A 16,939-nucleotide genomic window follows, 5' to 3' on the forward strand; every position below is an offset into this window, starting at 1 on the left:
ATTTTATTACTATAATAATACGTTTTTACATAGTAAGAAAGTTTAGAGACTGAAATGAAATTAAAAATTGAGAAAAAAATAAAGCTTTTCTATAAAAATTCATATTAATATATAGTATAATGATATTACAATTTATTGATAGTTGTGTTAGAAAAAAGGTACATTCACTATTTTTGACAAAATTTTAAATTTTCATGGGGTTGTAAATCTTATAATAACTAGATGAATAAGGAATAAATCCCAGTATGATGTGCATCATTATATTAAACACTATATGTAAGGCTGGTGATTCTATTAACACTTATGAAGATCTATAGTATTTGAGCAGATAAATTTGATAATTTCCAAAACTCTTATATTTCAAAATTAAAGTGTGCGAATGCATTTAAATGAGAGCAAAAAGAGATTGATGCTGTTAAAACTATGTGTTAATTTGCAATTATTTCGCATCACAAGAACTACCCAGTAAATTCGGCTATCTTTCTTTGCAATTATTCTCCATTATACATATAATATAATGGTTAGGGTTTGAAGAAAAGTTACTAGAGAATTATTGACTTTTGAAATAATGCAGAATTTTACTTGAAGAAATCATTAATTTATGAGTTCCAAATTGCTAAGCATGACGAAGGATCATTAAATTTGCTACAATTAAATACACTTATTGCAGAATTAAGATTTTTGAAATTAAAAGTTTGAAATATTGCCTTTTTGAATAAAAATTTAAATTTTATTATATAATCATGATAATATCTTATAGAAATTAAAAGAAAATATTTTAAACCATTCAAATATTTTGAATGTCTTATCAATTTAAAATATTAAAAGATAGCTTGATTTTATCATCATTAGTTGTTATCAAAGTTTTCTTCTTTTGATGAACAACAGTAAATGATTTGTTAATTACTTGTCTTCCTTTTTCGCAGCAAAATCGAAAGTTATGATGATAATCTTGCTCTCAATTTTGAAACTCTCTGATTTACAAGTAAGCATTCCTTTGGAAAAGCAGTCCTATTCTGTTTTCAAGATATTTTAAAGCCTCAATTTCATACAATGCGCAGATCTATTCGAAATTGCAAGAACTCTCAAGAAAAATGCATCAGCAAAGAAGATTCCATAGTTTCTAGCATCAAAAATTTACAACCTTAATACAACAGTTAAAGAGAAGCTCGAAAAGAAAATATTTAACCATAAAGCTGGAAACCATTCGATATCTACTATTGGATCTAATAAAAAGTTAATTATAACATATTTAACATGCTATTTGTTGACTTTGTTCCATTATATTACCATATATACCTTTTTGAAATCTAAAATATTTTTACAATTTTAACCATGTGTTGTTGAAACCATATATCAATCTTAGCTAAAGTATAGTTTATGAGTCTGTCACCATCTAACGTATGAATTTTCAAAAATGTCAAATATGTTCATTTTTTCTGTAGATTCAGCCATAATTTCACGTTGTTATACTATTCAACTATTATTTAATATTTTTATCGATTTAAATATATGATGAGATGCTTAGTTCTCCTGGAAATCGATTTTTAATCGCAATTTTAACTTTCCAAAAAAAATTCAAAAATAAAAATCCCTCTCAATTTTCTAAGTTTTATAACTCGCCAAATCTCTAGCCAAATTTTTTTGGCCCGTATAAATATTGTTTGGCACTATATAGGGATGCTATTTATCATATTTTCATCCCATTTTACTGTTATCACCTAGTGAATGTACCTTTGTTAGAAAAAATATACAACTAAAATGTCAGTTTTAAAAAATTTAAAAATTATATTAAAACAATAGTCATTGAGGATGGTTAATTGCAAAAACTCAAGAAACTATCATTATCTCTCTTTGCTTAACACATCTACAACTGGAAACATCATTCCAAATGAAGTTCCTCAGTCTCGTCAAAATTTCTCTCTCATCTACAACAAGCTTAACTCAAAACTCAAGAAACTATCATTATCTCTCTTTGCTTAACACATCTACAACTGGAAACATCATTCCAAATGTTGCATTCAAGAATCCTATTATTATTCTTTCTTTCAATCTTTTATATTTACTCTTTAAATTCTAATATAATATAAATTCTTCATTTCCTTTGTTTAAACTTTTTTCATTTTAATACCATTTTATCAGATAGTAATTTTTGTTTTTCTCTGACCAAAAATCTTCTCAATTTAACTCCACCTTCACAAAAATTCATTGAGTTCTCTCAAAATTCTTGTATTTTTGGTATACTTAAAGTATCATCTTCAAATATTTTTTTGGAGAAAATTGACTTTGCATAATATCGTAATACTTTTTAAGGCAGATAGATTTACCGTAAGTTGAAGAACTTTTAATTTGAACAGAAATTATTCAACAAATATTCTTTTTATTTGATCAAGATACGTATACCAATATGATCTACTTGCTAGGGATATGTAGATCACGTTCAGAATTTGCCAAGTTTGGTGAATATCTATGGGATTAGGGACATCTATTTAATTTAAGAACTAAAAATTAGCATAGGCGTATTATGCTGTTACTGAAATATATTTTGGATGTATAAATTTTTACTTAATACTCTTTTATTGTTATCATTTTTAAAGATTTTTTATTATGAGCAAAAAAATGGCAAGACAATAATATATTGTACATGCAATTTATTATTACTGAATAAATTTATCAATCAAATTTGATCACATACAATTTTTACAGATAAATACATTATCTCAAAAAATATCTATATATTAGTATATGTTACACGAAATGTAATAAAATGTATTACTTTGGTTTATCAATTTATAAATAAGAATGAAAATTTGTTATAGCTTTGTTCCAATATTTATTTTTATATATTTAAGTTATCCATTTTACTGTTTTCATTCATATTTATAACAAAATTAGAGTCCTTACATTATTTATCTTATTTCAATAGTGATAAAAATCAACTATATTTTGTAAGATCTTAAAAAGTGACAAAAATGGAAAACTACATTAAATTTATTTATAAGGATACAAAATTATATGTCATTCCACCAAGAGCGGTTAAAGCATTAACACTTTATTTATATATATCTCACAAGCTAAGTTTACCTCTAAACACATTCGAATTAACAACAAATAACTACATCATACTGGGATTTATTCCTTATTCATCTAGTTATTATAAGATTTACAACCCCATGAAAATTTAAAATTTTGTCAAAAATAGTGAATGTACCTTTTTTCTAACACAACTATCAATAAATTGTAATATCATTATACTATATATTAATATGAATTTTTATAGAAAAGCTTTATTTTTTTCTCAATTTTTAATTTCATTTCAGTCTCTAAACTTTCTTACTATGTAAAAACGTATTATTATAGTAATAAAATAAAATACATGTTTATTCGATCTCGTATTTCAAAAAAATAAAATTACTTATATAAAAAGATTCTCTTTAGTCAACTTTCTTTTTGAATCTCTAATAAGTTTTTACTGTTGCTTCTATATATTAAGTATTGATTCTTGTAGTAAAGAAAATCCGGAACGTTTATTTATTAGAATACTCGAACTTTGACTTACATATTACTAATTGTAATTATTTTCAAGAGCTATTTCTATTACTCCTACTTGTTCGGCTTAAAATCTGCTATATTGTTACGATAAACTAAGTCTAAATTTTGAACCATTTTTTGAAGTTTAAAGTGTAATACATATCGATTTTTTATCCGAATTTAAGAATTGCTTCAAAGTTTTAGCGTGAAATCGTGCATTTTTTCTAATGAAATTGTTATTATAAGATAAGCAATCTGAGTTTTTTTGAATAATATGTCACTACACATGATAGAGCGTTACGTGCTGAAAAGTTACGCTTCGTTCTGAAAGTGGTAATGAAGTTTTATTAGAATTCATCAAAAAAACGTATGAAAATAATCGTATGTCAAAATGTGAGCACTTCTCAAAATTTGCTCACATTTTGACTATTTTTGTGAGATCTTCCTCACAATTTTTTGACAAACGTACAAAAAAGTGCCAAAATGTGAGCAAATGTGAGCAATTTTTATATCTCACCAATGACCTCATAACATCTTCATTAAATCCAATCATATCATTGTTTGTATTGCAAGCGTTCGCAACCATTTCATAAAATACAGGTCCATATGATTTTTCAGGTTCTGCAGGCATATTTCCATAAGCTCCCATGGAAAGCTGAAGATATTTAAACTTAGGGTTCTCAAAATTAACATAATAGTTGTCTTTCTTTCTAAATAGTGCCCAAATACTTTTAACATTAATAGGCGTATAAGCTGCTGTAAATGTTGCACTTGAACTATCTGTATTCTTTGAGAATGAACCGTCCATAGGAATCCAATCCATAACTTTAACAGGAAAACATAAAGCCTCGTTTGTATAATGTTCTACAAGTTCTGTATAAATGTTAGGGTCTAAAGAGAATGACTTTGGATGAATAAAACATTCATTAAAATCCATCTTTGTTCGAAATAGTTGCTGGGTTACAGTTGTAATAGTAACTGTTCCACTAGCTTCTACTGCCTTCGTTATCATAGTGAATGGTTCATTCCATGGAACAAATTTATTTGTCGGTGGATTTGAATCTGAAGCAAATGCAACTTTAAGAGTTGGATTGAAAGCAATGATATCATTTACAGATATAGATGTGCATTGTAAGGCGTCGCTACTGAACTTTACTTTAAGCTGAATGTTTCCTGCAAAAGCTGGAATAAATCGAATAGCTTCTAATGGAAGGAATCTTCTAACAGGAATTCTTAAACGAAGCTTAAAATCAAATGATTTTCCTGCTGTAATTGGACCACTAACAATTTGTCCTGTTCTGCATGTTCCCGAATGACTCCATACATCTTCATGTCGAGTCTTTGAGAAAACATCTACTTTCTTTATTTGTTCGGTAGTTTGTGAGTTTGAAGTTATATATGCTTCTTCTCTTGCGTTGTCTTGAGAATATACGATACGACCATTTGCAAGGATTTGATATCCAGCAACTGCATAGAAAGCGTCATCGAAACCAATCCAAAATCCTGGTGGGTTTGTTTTATTGGAACCTGAACCAATTTCTTTTTATCTACAATAAATTGACCTTCCATTTTATACGTAATGAATGTATTGTAAAGGTCCAACATATTTTCACCAGGAGGTGAGAGATTGAATGTTACCCATGTGTTATCTTTAGCAGTTCCAGGTTGTGATGGAATCTTTGCGTCAGAATATTTTCTATTAGTGTCACCAATTTGAACTGCATTGTCTATGATATCGAAATATGAGCGAATCTGATGAATATGCTCTGCTGGAGTAAATTCGTTTAGCTGTTCGTTCTGCATGTATTTACTTCAGATAAAAATATCTATTTACTTCATTATTCTCACTCTTCTTCTTGGCATTCGTGGTGGAAGTTGTTTCTTGACATTTTCAATGAACTGTACATTCTCTTTTGTCTCAACTTCTTTCACTGGCGGGTCAGGGTTCTTTGACTCGGTTTGTTTTCAATGAAATTCACGAACTTTGCAATAAGCTCTTGGTTCGTTATTGAAAGTACATCTGGCTTCTTTTCTTCTGGTTCTTTTGGTGGCTCAGTTTGAACAGAAGGTTTTATATGGGCTTCGTGGACTTCACCCTTGCCATGCACCTTAATGTTGTCGCTTTCTGCATTCGCTAATGGAACCTTTCTTTTTCTTACATATATTTTACCATCTTTACTCTGACTTACGTAATAGAAAGGATGTTGTATTCCTCTGGCGTCATTTAATATAATAGACTCTCGTTCTGATTTTGACAAGCTCATTTTACATCGGTTAAAGTTTTAATTTTGTTTTTTATCTGCAGTCAAATGACTCAGACAAGTCCTACGGACAAGACCCAAGGGGTCATAGATGTTGAAGCATTGAAGAAAGAAATTCGCGAGCAAATTTTATCCGAACTGAAGGAACAAAAACAAGAACAAAAGCCAGAGAGACCAAAGAGAAAACTTAGTGAAAAACAACTAGCTGCATTAGCTGCTGGAAGACAGAAGAACCCACGTTTGCTCGCGAAGAAAGCTAGAGAAGAAGCTGAAGCAAAAGCTAAAGAAGCTGAAGTGAAGAAAGAGTAAATGGTTTATTTTTATTGGAACTAAATGTATAGACAAATACCTTTATCTGTTGCGTTCAGTAGTGAAAACCCTGACGTCAAAATAAAGGGGAACAGAGTAACGTTTAAGTTTCCAACAGACTGGATTGTGAACATAAATGAAGAGAAGTACATTGGCATAACATCTATGTATATAACACGTGCATTTAGGAAAGTTGACTTTATACTTCAAGTCGAGATAGAAAATGACGAACAGTCTTTAAGCGCCCAAAACATTCACATATACAAATACTTTAAAGACGATACAACATTGTTGCAATGTATGATTTCATTTAATGAAATGTTCGAGAAAAAGTTTAACATTGAAGTACAAACTTTACAGCCTTTACGTGAGTTTCTTGCACAACTGAAAGAAGAAGGTAGTCAGCCACAACTTATAGACTTTCATTATGAATTTAATGAAAATGAAGATGGAACTCATGACTGTCAGTTTGTTGTATTCTCACCATTCAATGAAGTAGCTAAAGAGAAAGAAAATCCATTACGTATAAGATTTCAAATCTCTGAACCAAGTGATGATTTCAAGAATGTTTTCAATTATGATGCAATGCTTCCGAGGAAAAATGAATTTTCAAAGATTGTAACACCTGGCATTTGGGATAGAAAGCAAGCTATATTATATTCAAACTTAAGTAAGGGAGTTGAAAATGAGTTCATTGGTCATACAAGAACTACACCACTTCCTAACCCTAAATACTATAAATTAACTGGCTTCAATCGTGAGTTTTGGATAGACATGTTCTCCACTCATGACCATAACTGCCCAGTGTTCTTACCTCCAGACCATAAGGACTGTCTCTACATTGAAGCACAACTCTTAAACTCTACCATCGCAGTATTGTAAATGACCACATGGGCTTCGCCCTTGCCGCTAGCGGCTTATTTTTATCATGAATGACCTCATTGCTGACAAAAATAAATGACCTCATTCATGACCTCATTGCTGACCTCATTCATGACCTCATTGCTGACAAAAATAAATGACCTCAGAACTTCAACTTACGAATAAAGCTTGTTTTAGTCGTTATTGAGAAGTTAAACTTTTCAGCAAAGCAAGGACTAGAAGACTTACATAAGTCAAATCCAATCTCTTGACCGTCATAAAGTGCTTTATAAAGTTTCATGACACTGAACTCAGAGTCTTTGTCAAATTTTCCTTGCGGAACCATTAAACCTTTATCTTCATTGTAATAGCATTGTATAGCTTCAGGAAACATTTCATTAGCGGTTAAAGCAATAACATCTTGCTTCACGCCTTTCATTCTGCAGTGAAATGCAACTTCATTTAAATCGTTAGTGAGTAAGTCTATGTAAGTCTTCTTTCCACAAAATATTGACTTGTATGCTAAACTTTGTTTTCCAGGTGTTATTTCTGCGAAGTCACTATGAAACTGACCAAGGTTTTTACCAATAAGTTCTCTACCGTATCTCTTCTTAAATTCATGAGCTAAACGTGGTATGTCTTCATTGTAAATGTGCATCGAATCTGTATCCTGATAAAATGCTTTTAATCCTAAGTCTTCAATCGTGCAAAACACTTCATTCATAATACGTTTTGACATAGACAGAATTTAACACCAAGTGGACAGAAGTTAAAGTGTCTGCAAATGCTTTTCGTTAGCTTGAAAATAGTTTTATCTGAACCATCCAAACCTTCGAACTTCACTATATGGTTGTAGTTTCTGATGGCATATCTTATAGCATCTTTGTCATCTACTATGGTTATTTTTGACTCAATAGGAGATAGAATAGTTTTGCCATAAATACTGTTCAGAATGAGCTTTATATTTCTTGCAAAGGATTTCCTTCTTTCTTATACTTTAACCTTAACTCAAACAACTTCTTTACTTCATCTCTTATTCTAATATCTCTGTTTCCATCGTAATAGTATCCTTGCAACACTTCACATTTGACACCTTGATATTTTATAAGGTCTTGTAATGTTATATGGTCAACATACATTAAACAGCAAGTGTTTGAACTTCTGGGAACGTTAAGTTCTGGATTTAGTTCAGGGTCACAAACTATTAAAGGAAAGTGTCTATGTATTCCAATCTCTGTTATCTTAATGAGAACAAAGAAGCCAGACATAAACTTTTCACCAATGGGTTCCTTTTGGTCGTCATCGAATAAATGTCTCATGAGATACTCTGTGCTTAACATCTCATCCTTCAATACTTTTGGAATTCCTTCTAAAGTATAAAGTCTTGCTATAGCTGATGGATATAATGAAACAGCGTCGAAGTCAGCAATGAGTTTCTTTTTGCTCTTTTGTTTAATGTTATCTGACAACATACATCTTCCACCTTGAATGCATCTCGAAATAAATTCTCTTGGTTTATTTGAGAGGTCATAAAGATTTCCATTCGGGAAGTACACTCTGTTCTCAAACAATTTGTTAGCAATAGAACAAATACTAACGTAGTCATAAACGTTTAAATCAAACTCTTTCAATAAGTCATTGCGGAACTTTACAAAACCTTCTCTTAAAATTCTTACATCTTGTTTGCAGTAAAACGTGCTATATTTTTCTAAGTCGAAGTGGTTTTCATCTATTCTGCAACCTTTGATGGAATCTATGTTCTTCATGAACGTTTCAATATCTTTTACAAACTTACATGCTTCAGAAATGACACCAGTTCTGTTGTCATTTGCTAACAAAACACTGCTGTAGTAGTTATATGGAAATACTTCTTTCGGTCCTGTTTGTAAGTTAAACATAGCAGGAAATAGTTTAAGCTTCTTATTTATAACACTGTAAGAGTCTTTTATAATAATTGCCCTTCCTTTATATAAGCCAGTTATTTGCATTGTTCGTGAACCTTTAATGATGGGAGTTCCTTTCACTTCTGTCATGTGTCTTAAGATGAAGTTTATGTCATAGCTGAGGTTATGGAAATATATTAAACTCTTGTCAGGAAGTCGCTCCAAAAATTCTGTTGCACAGTTTTGACCCCATATGCTTTCACTCACTGAACCATCTTCACTGTCATAACAGATGTTAAAAGCTTTATGAAAGCCATCGGTACTACACTCAAAGTCAGCAAAGAAAACATGCTCAGGAATGAACTTGCACTTATTTTTATTTACTTCTTTTGACTCTGCTTTCTTCTTCAGTTGTACACAATACTTTGGAGCATATGTCAAATCTTTAAATGGTGCAAGGTTCTGTTTATATAAGTCAGTCGTATATGTGAAAAGTTCTCCATAAGAAATAGGTTCGAAATATTTGCACTCCCACAATGTTTTCATAACATCCCATAGCGGTGTAGTTCTATCCATGCGAACAATGTATTTATCATCTCTCATTGTATAATTTCATCTGTTTTCAATGTTCATTCCACCACACTCCTTCAAGATTTCTATATAGTTGCGAATGAAATATGTTGTCATTGGTAATCTTTCGTTTAGCATGTAGTGGTCTTCAACAAGAAGTAAGTCAATAGTTCGAACAGTTTTACATTCTTTTGGTATGTATCTCTTTATTTCATTATGTCTTGAGTCATTGAAATAACCAATGGTAACATTGAATGCTATACCTGTTGAATCGGAAATTTCTTGTACTTTACTTTGAGGAAAGTCTCTAACACGAATGACTTCTCTCATGTGGTCAATAGTTTCTTCATTTACTCCAGCCTGAATGCAAGCATAAACGAAACAATTGTCCTCTGTCATAAGTGTTGCAGTTCTTTTGTTCAGTTCATTGAAGATTTGGTAGCGTTCAAGATTTATAGGTAATGTGCAAAGATACTTCCAGAACTGACCGCTTCTCTTCTTATAAAACTTCTTTTCACCAAGGATTTCATTCCAGAAGTCATCTATATCTTGTTTATCTCCTGTTTGTTTAAGTCTGTTCAATAATCTTTTCTGTCTTTCTGTCAGTGTGCTTTCATCTCTATATGGTCTCTTTTTTGGTTTGCCTTTCTTTACATCTGACATCGTTAAGCCTTCATATTCAGTTAAATCATACATCTTTATTTCAGTAAGATTCTTTATGTTTGTCAAGAAGAAGTCATAGTGCATTTCAACAATACCTGCAGCATTTGCTTCTATCTCTGATATAAAGTTCTCCTTCAAGAGCTGATGTAGTAATGTTCCAATATTATTGAGGTTTAACGTAGAACATTCATACTTTCCACCAAGTTTATAACATACCATCCATCTTTGTTGGGAGTTTATTTTAATCTTCTCTAAGAGTCTCATGAAAACCTTACCGAAATGTTTGTGTAAGTAGTCTCTGTTTGGTTCATCTAAAGCTTCGATGTTAAAGTCAATGAGTCTATTGCCTGACTTCACATTTCTCTTCCTATTCTCTTCATCTTTCTTTAACCATCTCTCACCTTCTTTTGGTTTGTCGTCAATGGAACGAATGACATCGTTAGCTTTGCGAACTTGTTCTATAGCGCTCTTAAACATCTCTCTTCTCTGTTGTTTCAGTGTGTCGTCTCTTTCGTGTTTCACCAACGTTTGCATTTGTTATGTCAAACATCTCTTGACGAACATCATGCGAAAGAGCTTTACGAGTATGACCAACGTTTGCATTTGTTATGTCAAACATTTCTCTTCTTACTTCATGAGGTACTGAACGTCTATGATATAAGTCAATAGCAACGTCATTTAAAGGAAATGCTCTTGCATGGACTTCGTCCTCGCCGCGTTGCGGCTTTATGAACTCATGAATTCTATCATAACTTATTGCACCATTATAGTCATTGAGGATGTCAGCGAGTGCTTTTTTGTTTGTTGCGTAATGCTTTGCTACTTCTATGTTAGCTTCTGTAAGAAGTTGTTTTATTTCCGAGTGTTCTAACTTAGACAACTTCCGATACATCTTTAGTAGGAAATAAAAAAATATTTTTGAAAAAATTAGATTAGATTTTTTAAAGTTATTTTTCAAAATAATTTAATATTTTTATTTTAATGAAACACATGCAAGATTGCAAGTTCTTTTCATACAATGCTCTCGCTACTGCCATCAAGAATGAGTTCAATAATGCTTCAAATGTTAATGTTATCTTTAACAAGAAGTTTGTGAAAGAATCTAAGTTTGGTCAGTATGTCAGACCATTAGCTATCGTCATTGACCGCAAACGTTATACTTCACAAGAGTTAGCAGTAGTTTTGAAACAAAAGAGTTTCTTCGTGAATGTCAAAGATACTCATTATACTGTATAAAGAACTCTAACATTGACTTCTTCAGTATTGCTTTAAATCTTTCCGAACAGAAAGAATATAAGAAGGGTGAAACAAATGTGAAATATTATCCTTCATCTCTGAAGACAATAACGAACAAAGATGTTATACAGAAATTCTTACCAAAGGTTGAAGAAGCTTCAATTGACATTGACGAAGGAAGTGAAATGGTTGAAGAAATTGACCCTGAAGTTATTTAAGCAAAAATATATTTTGAATAACTGAAAGTGTCACCACGTCACCATGTGCTACCAGGTTAATTAACTTCTTTTAAAAATGATGACAACATGACATTTTGACAACAGTCCAGGAAATAAATTTTATCGTTAATGTTTACGTTAATGTTTTTCATTAAATTTTGACAAAGTGCAAATCTTCACTTCGTCAAAAAAAGTTAATGTTTTTCATTGAAATCGGTAAGTTTTCATTCTTCCTCTTTGAAGTTGTCGAAATATTCTGTTATCTTTTCTTTCAGTAATGTTAAGTCTTCTTTAAATGTAAGTATTGTGCAACCTTTGATGTCATAGTGTGTTTGAGGAAGAGTATTTTTGACAATTTCCTTTATTTGCTCATTCGGTGTCATTGAAATCGGTAAGTTTTCACGATAGAACCAGTTTCTGTCAGATTTAATATCTTAGCTAAGTCATAAAAGCTCTTGTTGTTTCTTCTCACTAAATGCAACATAACCATATCTCTATCTTCTTCTTTCTCCAACTCTTCAGCGTAAATCATATACTTATAGCTTTTTTCCTTTCCTTTTGGTACTGAACGTGGTATTCTTTTCTGTATGCTTTTGTCTTTGGATTCAATGACTTCATCTTTTGCTTGAAGTTTCTTTTCCATCTCTCCACGTTCTGCTTTATATAGTTCATCTAACATCATGAAAATATAACAAGCATAACGAGGTGAAGCCCACATTGCTACAGCATTTACTAAAAGTCTATGAACATAATAACCTTTCAAACCAGGAGCCAAATTCTTGCGATTTTCGTACGGAATCTCTTCCCTCGGTTTTCCGAGGGAAGCAATCATATGAGGAAATTCTTCTAAAAGTTCTTTTGCCTGTTGGTTTTCAAACCAATGATATGCTTGCTTTGTAGAAAGAAGAGCATTCAAAATACTTTGCATTTGGTACATGTCATCTTTGACTGAACGAATAAGATGTAACTGTTTGTTATACTGTATGTACTCGTATTCTTCATTTATGGCTTCATGAACGATAGCAATTGTTGTGTTCTCTGATGTTGACATTACTGTCTTTACATACAAAAAAAAAAATAAATAAAAATAAAACTAACTTTATTTTTTCTGAGATAAACACTATTTCTTCACAACATTAAATTTTATCCTGTATGAAATGACTTTAAAAAGATTATTGACTGACTTCGAATACTATCTCATTGACGCACTGACAGACCCTCAAAACTGTGTTGAAAGTTCTTTAAGCTTTAAGATTGAAGGTACGACGCATTTTGTCTTCACTTACGTATTGAAAGAATATGACCGTTATCATAACGAAGTGAATCAAACACTAATAAAATTTGTAGAAAAATTGGTTAACAATGAATATTTTAAACGTGAAGACCAAACACTGCTGGAGATGATGAAGAATACAGACAAGTTATTGAAAAAAATAACGCAAGATTAGATGCAATAGAAAAGAAGTTTAATGAATGTCTTACAAACACGTATGAATATCTTATGCGGTGGGAAGCTAGATGGAAATAAATTTACGTCAAATATGCAATTTATAAAATCTTATGTCGACAGGCTACGTAGCACAGTGGTCTAAGGTGGTGTTATGGAGGGGTCAGGGTCTGTGGTTCGAACCGCGACAGCGCCGTATTTTCTTATTTTCTTTGTTTGTCTTGTTTGTCGTGAATAAAAAGTGTCATAAAAGTGCTCTATCTTCCACGTGAATAAATAAAAAATTTACTTTATTTCTTCTTTATTTCTTTGTTCCCGTGGAAGAAGGGTTTTGCTGTTTTTCTCAGCCGAAATCAATGATTTTTTCATTTTTGGAATCCTTAGCGAATGGGGAATCTTTTCTCTCGTGGAAGCTTTGACCAAAAATATATTTCATTTTCAGCATTATTTTTTTGCATTTTGACACGAAGTGAAGATTTGCACTTCGTCAAAATGTGATGTCATGTTGTCATCATTTTTCAGAGATGTTAATTAACCGAGTGACACCTTCAGTTCTTCAAAATAATTAATTATTGAATAACCTAAAACATTAACGTAAACATATATTTTTGGTCGTTTATGATAAAAATAAATGGTTCATTTACTCACAATATTTTTGTACAAAACGACCCCAAACTTTTAACTTCTTTTCTGCAGCTTCTAATGCTATCTTAGCGAGTTCATATTCTCTAAATTCTCTCTTTAAATCTTCTTGTTCCCATTGGTCTAGTTCGTATGAAGAATCTCTATAACCATAACATATCTCACATTCATGTTCTAATTGTTTTTCGCGCATTTTTCTAACTTCTTGTTCGAACAAAGGTTTAGCATTCTCTACTGTATCTTCGAGTTCTTCTTCATCTAACTTCTCATGAACTTTCTTGTCTATGGAATCCATAATTTTTCCAACTGCTATGCAATATTTTGGAGAAGTCCACATTGCTATATAGTTTATAAGTCTTGGGTCTACATACGTTCCTCTAACCTGTTTGATTTCATCAGGAATTCCTGCATGAATTTTGTATAAAAAGCAACCGCCGGAATTCAGACGGTTGCTATATTCTTCACAAAATGCCTTATAATACTCTTCCCAGGACTTATTTTCCAACAACTTTCTAAAGTCTTTCCTAAACTGCTGACACATATTTGTTGCATTAATGTAACCATCCTTGTCTCTACGTAAGACTTCAATACCGTTATAAGTGCCTTTTGTGAATGTTTCGCCATTAGATTTGTTAGTGAATGTTTTTGCTTCGACTGACATTACTGTCTTTACATACAAAATAAAAAAATAAATAAAAATAAAACTAACTTTATTTTTCTATCTTAAGGAAATTCATGAAAATTCATGAGGGTGAAAAAACAGGTGAGAAAACGGGTGAGATCTCACCTCTTCACCTAAATTATATTTTTGTCTGATTTACATCTAATGAAAAAGTTTAGAAGAATTTTCTTATTCTTTCTGGCATATTTTTGTCTTTCCAGTACTCCCGCTCTAATGGTCCCAGATGTGTTGGCTTCGACTCTCTCAAGTTCTTAGATGGTATAACATCTTCAACGCCTCCTTCATATCTTACTTTATAAGTGTCATCGTTTGTGTTATAGCCAAGTATTTCAATAACCACTCCTCGCTTTGCTTCGTCAATGGTTTCAGCAAGTTTGCCATTACTACTTTCGACTAATTTATGACGAGGATAAAACGCAATAGAGTCGTTGGCAGTTTTATAAGATATCCATTACCTTGCGTAGAGTCTACTATATAATAATTTCGACTTAACCTTAAACGTTTCTTTGTCAACGGTTTGTCGTCAAGAACTACACGAACTTTTGTACCAGGAATGAGGGTAAATTGTGTTGAATTTCTGATATTTTGTGTTTGGCTTCGTTTCTTTTGTATATACTTTTCTTCTTGTTGTTGTGTCATTGAATTTGGTGTATGTCCTGTTGTAGAATGTGTTGAGGAATTATATACTTCGAGAAAATGTTTCATTGTTTCTTCGGTAAAGTCTCGCTCTTGATTTAAATCTCTGAGCGTTCTTATGAAGCGATTAATGATACCGAGTATGTTATGGTTATGGTCTTCAGTAGTGTAGTGAGTTATGTTATGCTTAATGAGAAAATCTGTGATTTCATTGCTGAGGTATGCACTGTCTTGGTCTGATGTTAAAGTACTTGGGCTATGTTCTACTACAAACTTTTGTAAAACTCTTAACACTTCACGAGTTCCTTTATTCCTCATTGGATATGCATATGCTTTGCGAGTGTTAACATTTATGAAGATGAGGAATGGGTTATGTCCTCCTTTTCTGCTTTGAATGAGAGTGTCAAATTGGTATGCGTCAGGAGTGTTGGAGTAAATTGGTAAAAAGTAGTCGTAAGGGTTTATTTTTGTTTGATGTACAACATTTTTGTCAAAGAACCTTTTCACTTCAGCTCTGTTAGTAAATCCCCAACTCTTTGCAGCTTCATTGAACTTCTTAAATGACCTCCATGGATGTTGTTCGAATACTTCTTTCAAGCTCATTTATGTAAAGTTAAAGATTTTATTCAAGGCTCAAGCGCGTTCATTGAACTCTATACCATGCGAATACAGTCACAAATGGTGGCATATAATCTTCACCTGAGCCTGTTGGATTTGTTGTGAAAGTGTGTGAATGATTTCCTGCGGTTCCACAGAAAATACCTGCGCTTGAATCTACTGGGTCACTTGAAATATCATATCTATGCATTCCCTGTCTATCCGAACCTGCTGCAAGATTTGTATAACCTCTTTTTGTTATTGAATGTGAATGACTACCTGTTGTGTTTGTAGTTCCTGTATGAGTGTGCGGTGGAAGGTTTGCTTCTTTAATTTTCTTCGAACCACCTGTTTGCTTTGAAGAGTTCGCACAATAGAGGAATTTATCTACAATCTGTTCCCACGTACCAAAACCTAAAACACTTGCCGGATTTGTTGAGTTCATTGACGTATATAAAGAACCAACAGGATATAATGTTTGAAGTATTTCAGTCTTTAATGTTTGAAGCTCTGTTTTGTCTGCTTTCTTATCTAACATTGTTGGTAGTTCATATGCTTCAAAGTTTCTGGCATGATCTTCGATATTCCTGCAACTGTTATCTAAATTGTTAAGAGTATCTTTTACGCTTGCTTGGATTTCTAATGGTGCATTTGAACCAAGGTCAAAGTTCAATATTATGTCGTCTGCTCTAACAGTAGTGAAGGATTTATGTGTATGGTCTTGTTCGCTTATCTAACATTGCTGGTAGTTCATGTGCTTCAAAGTTTCTGGCATGATCTTCGATATTCCTGCAACTGTTATCTAAATTGTTTAAGAGTATCTTTTACGCTTGTTTGGATTCTCTAATGGTGCACTTGAACCAAGGTCAAGTTCAATATTATGTCGTCTGCTCTAACAGTAGTGAAGGATTTATGTGTATGGTTCTTGTCGGCTTTACTGTCTAATGTAGCTTGAAGTTCATTTATATCGGAGATGTTGTGTTTATGAGATTTCAAAACTTTGTTCATTGCTTCGAGTTCAACTTTGTCAGCTTTACTTTTAATAGCATCTTCAAACGTTATTTTTGACTTAACTCTCAAAGTAAATCTTGGTTCAACTAATACACCTTTAACAGAGAAAGTAGAGGCATAAATTTCCGTTATAACTAAATGCTTCTGGTGCTACCGTCATACTGTACAGTACAGCTTATGTCATAACCTTTAGCACGAATGTATTTATATCTTCTTTCATTGGGGTCTTCCGTCTTCACTTCATCACTTCGTGTTAAATATCCATGGTAGTCCGTTATAATCTGTTCGTCTGAAGTTATATAATGAACGTGGTTCTTGACTTTATCACTCAGAGCTAAAAGCTCATTTTTGTTTGCTTTTTCGGCTAATTTCTCATTAACATCATTCACTTC

The 16,939-nt window shown here is 32.1% G+C and overlaps 6 protein-coding genes and 2 pseudogenes across 8 annotated transcripts, besides 3 other annotated features; 2 read left to right on the plus strand and 6 right to left on the minus strand.

Moving 5' to 3' along the window:
- Nucleotides 1-3,116: part of a mobile genetic element that runs on past the window's edge.
- Nucleotides 1-16,939: part of a mobile genetic element that runs on past both edges of the window.
- Nucleotides 3,118-4,046: a mobile genetic element.
- TVAGG3_0482820 (uncharacterized protein) lies at nucleotides 5,841-6,101 on the plus strand (the record flags this gene model as incomplete). The annotated part of the gene is made up of 1 exon (XM_051235907.1): nucleotides 5,841-6,101. The coding sequence occupies one exon, from the start codon at nucleotides 5,841-5,843 to the stop codon at nucleotides 6,099-6,101; it is 261 nt and encodes an 86-aa protein (XP_051093731.1).
- On the plus strand, nucleotides 6,436-6,983 carry TVAGG3_0482830 (annotated as a pseudogene). Its single transcript has one exon. A coding segment is annotated over exon 1 (548 nt).
- Nucleotides 7,126-7,401, minus strand: TVAGG3_0482840 (organellar and viral DNA polymerase type B; the record flags this gene model as incomplete). Its single annotated transcript, XM_051235908.1, has 1 exon — nucleotides 7,126-7,401. The coding sequence occupies one exon, from the start codon at nucleotides 7,399-7,401 to the stop codon at nucleotides 7,126-7,128; it is 276 nt and encodes a 91-aa protein (XP_051093732.1).
- On the minus strand, nucleotides 8,375-8,995 carry TVAGG3_0482850 (organellar and viral DNA polymerase type B; the record flags this gene model as incomplete). Its single annotated transcript, XM_051235909.1, has 1 exon — nucleotides 8,375-8,995. A coding segment is annotated over one exon (621 nt), but the record flags the coding sequence as incomplete, so codon positions are not given.
- TVAGG3_0482860 (organellar and viral DNA polymerase type B) lies at nucleotides 9,547-10,555 on the minus strand (the record flags this gene model as incomplete). Its single annotated transcript, XM_051235910.1, has 1 exon — nucleotides 9,547-10,555. A coding segment is annotated over one exon (1,009 nt), but the record flags the coding sequence as incomplete, so codon positions are not given.
- Nucleotides 11,846-12,448, minus strand: TVAGG3_0482870 (annotated as a pseudogene). The gene has a single exon. A coding segment is annotated over exon 1 (603 nt).
- TVAGG3_0482880 (uncharacterized protein) lies at nucleotides 13,620-14,282 on the minus strand (the record flags this gene model as incomplete). Its single annotated transcript, XM_051235911.1, has 1 exon — nucleotides 13,620-14,282. One exon carries the CDS (start codon nucleotides 14,280-14,282, stop codon nucleotides 13,620-13,622), a length of 663 nt encoding a protein of 220 aa, XP_051093735.1.
- TVAGG3_0482890 (integrase core domain containing protein family) lies at nucleotides 14,834-15,542 on the minus strand (the record flags this gene model as incomplete). Its single annotated transcript, XM_051235912.1, has 1 exon — nucleotides 14,834-15,542. A coding segment is annotated over one exon (709 nt), but the record flags the coding sequence as incomplete, so codon positions are not given.

Source organism: Trichomonas vaginalis, chromosome II (genome assembly GCF_026262505.1).
Source record: "Trichomonas vaginalis G3 chromosome II, whole genome shotgun sequence".
In the NCBI taxonomy this organism is placed as follows: domain Eukaryota; phylum Parabasalia; order Trichomonadida; family Trichomonadidae; genus Trichomonas; species Trichomonas vaginalis.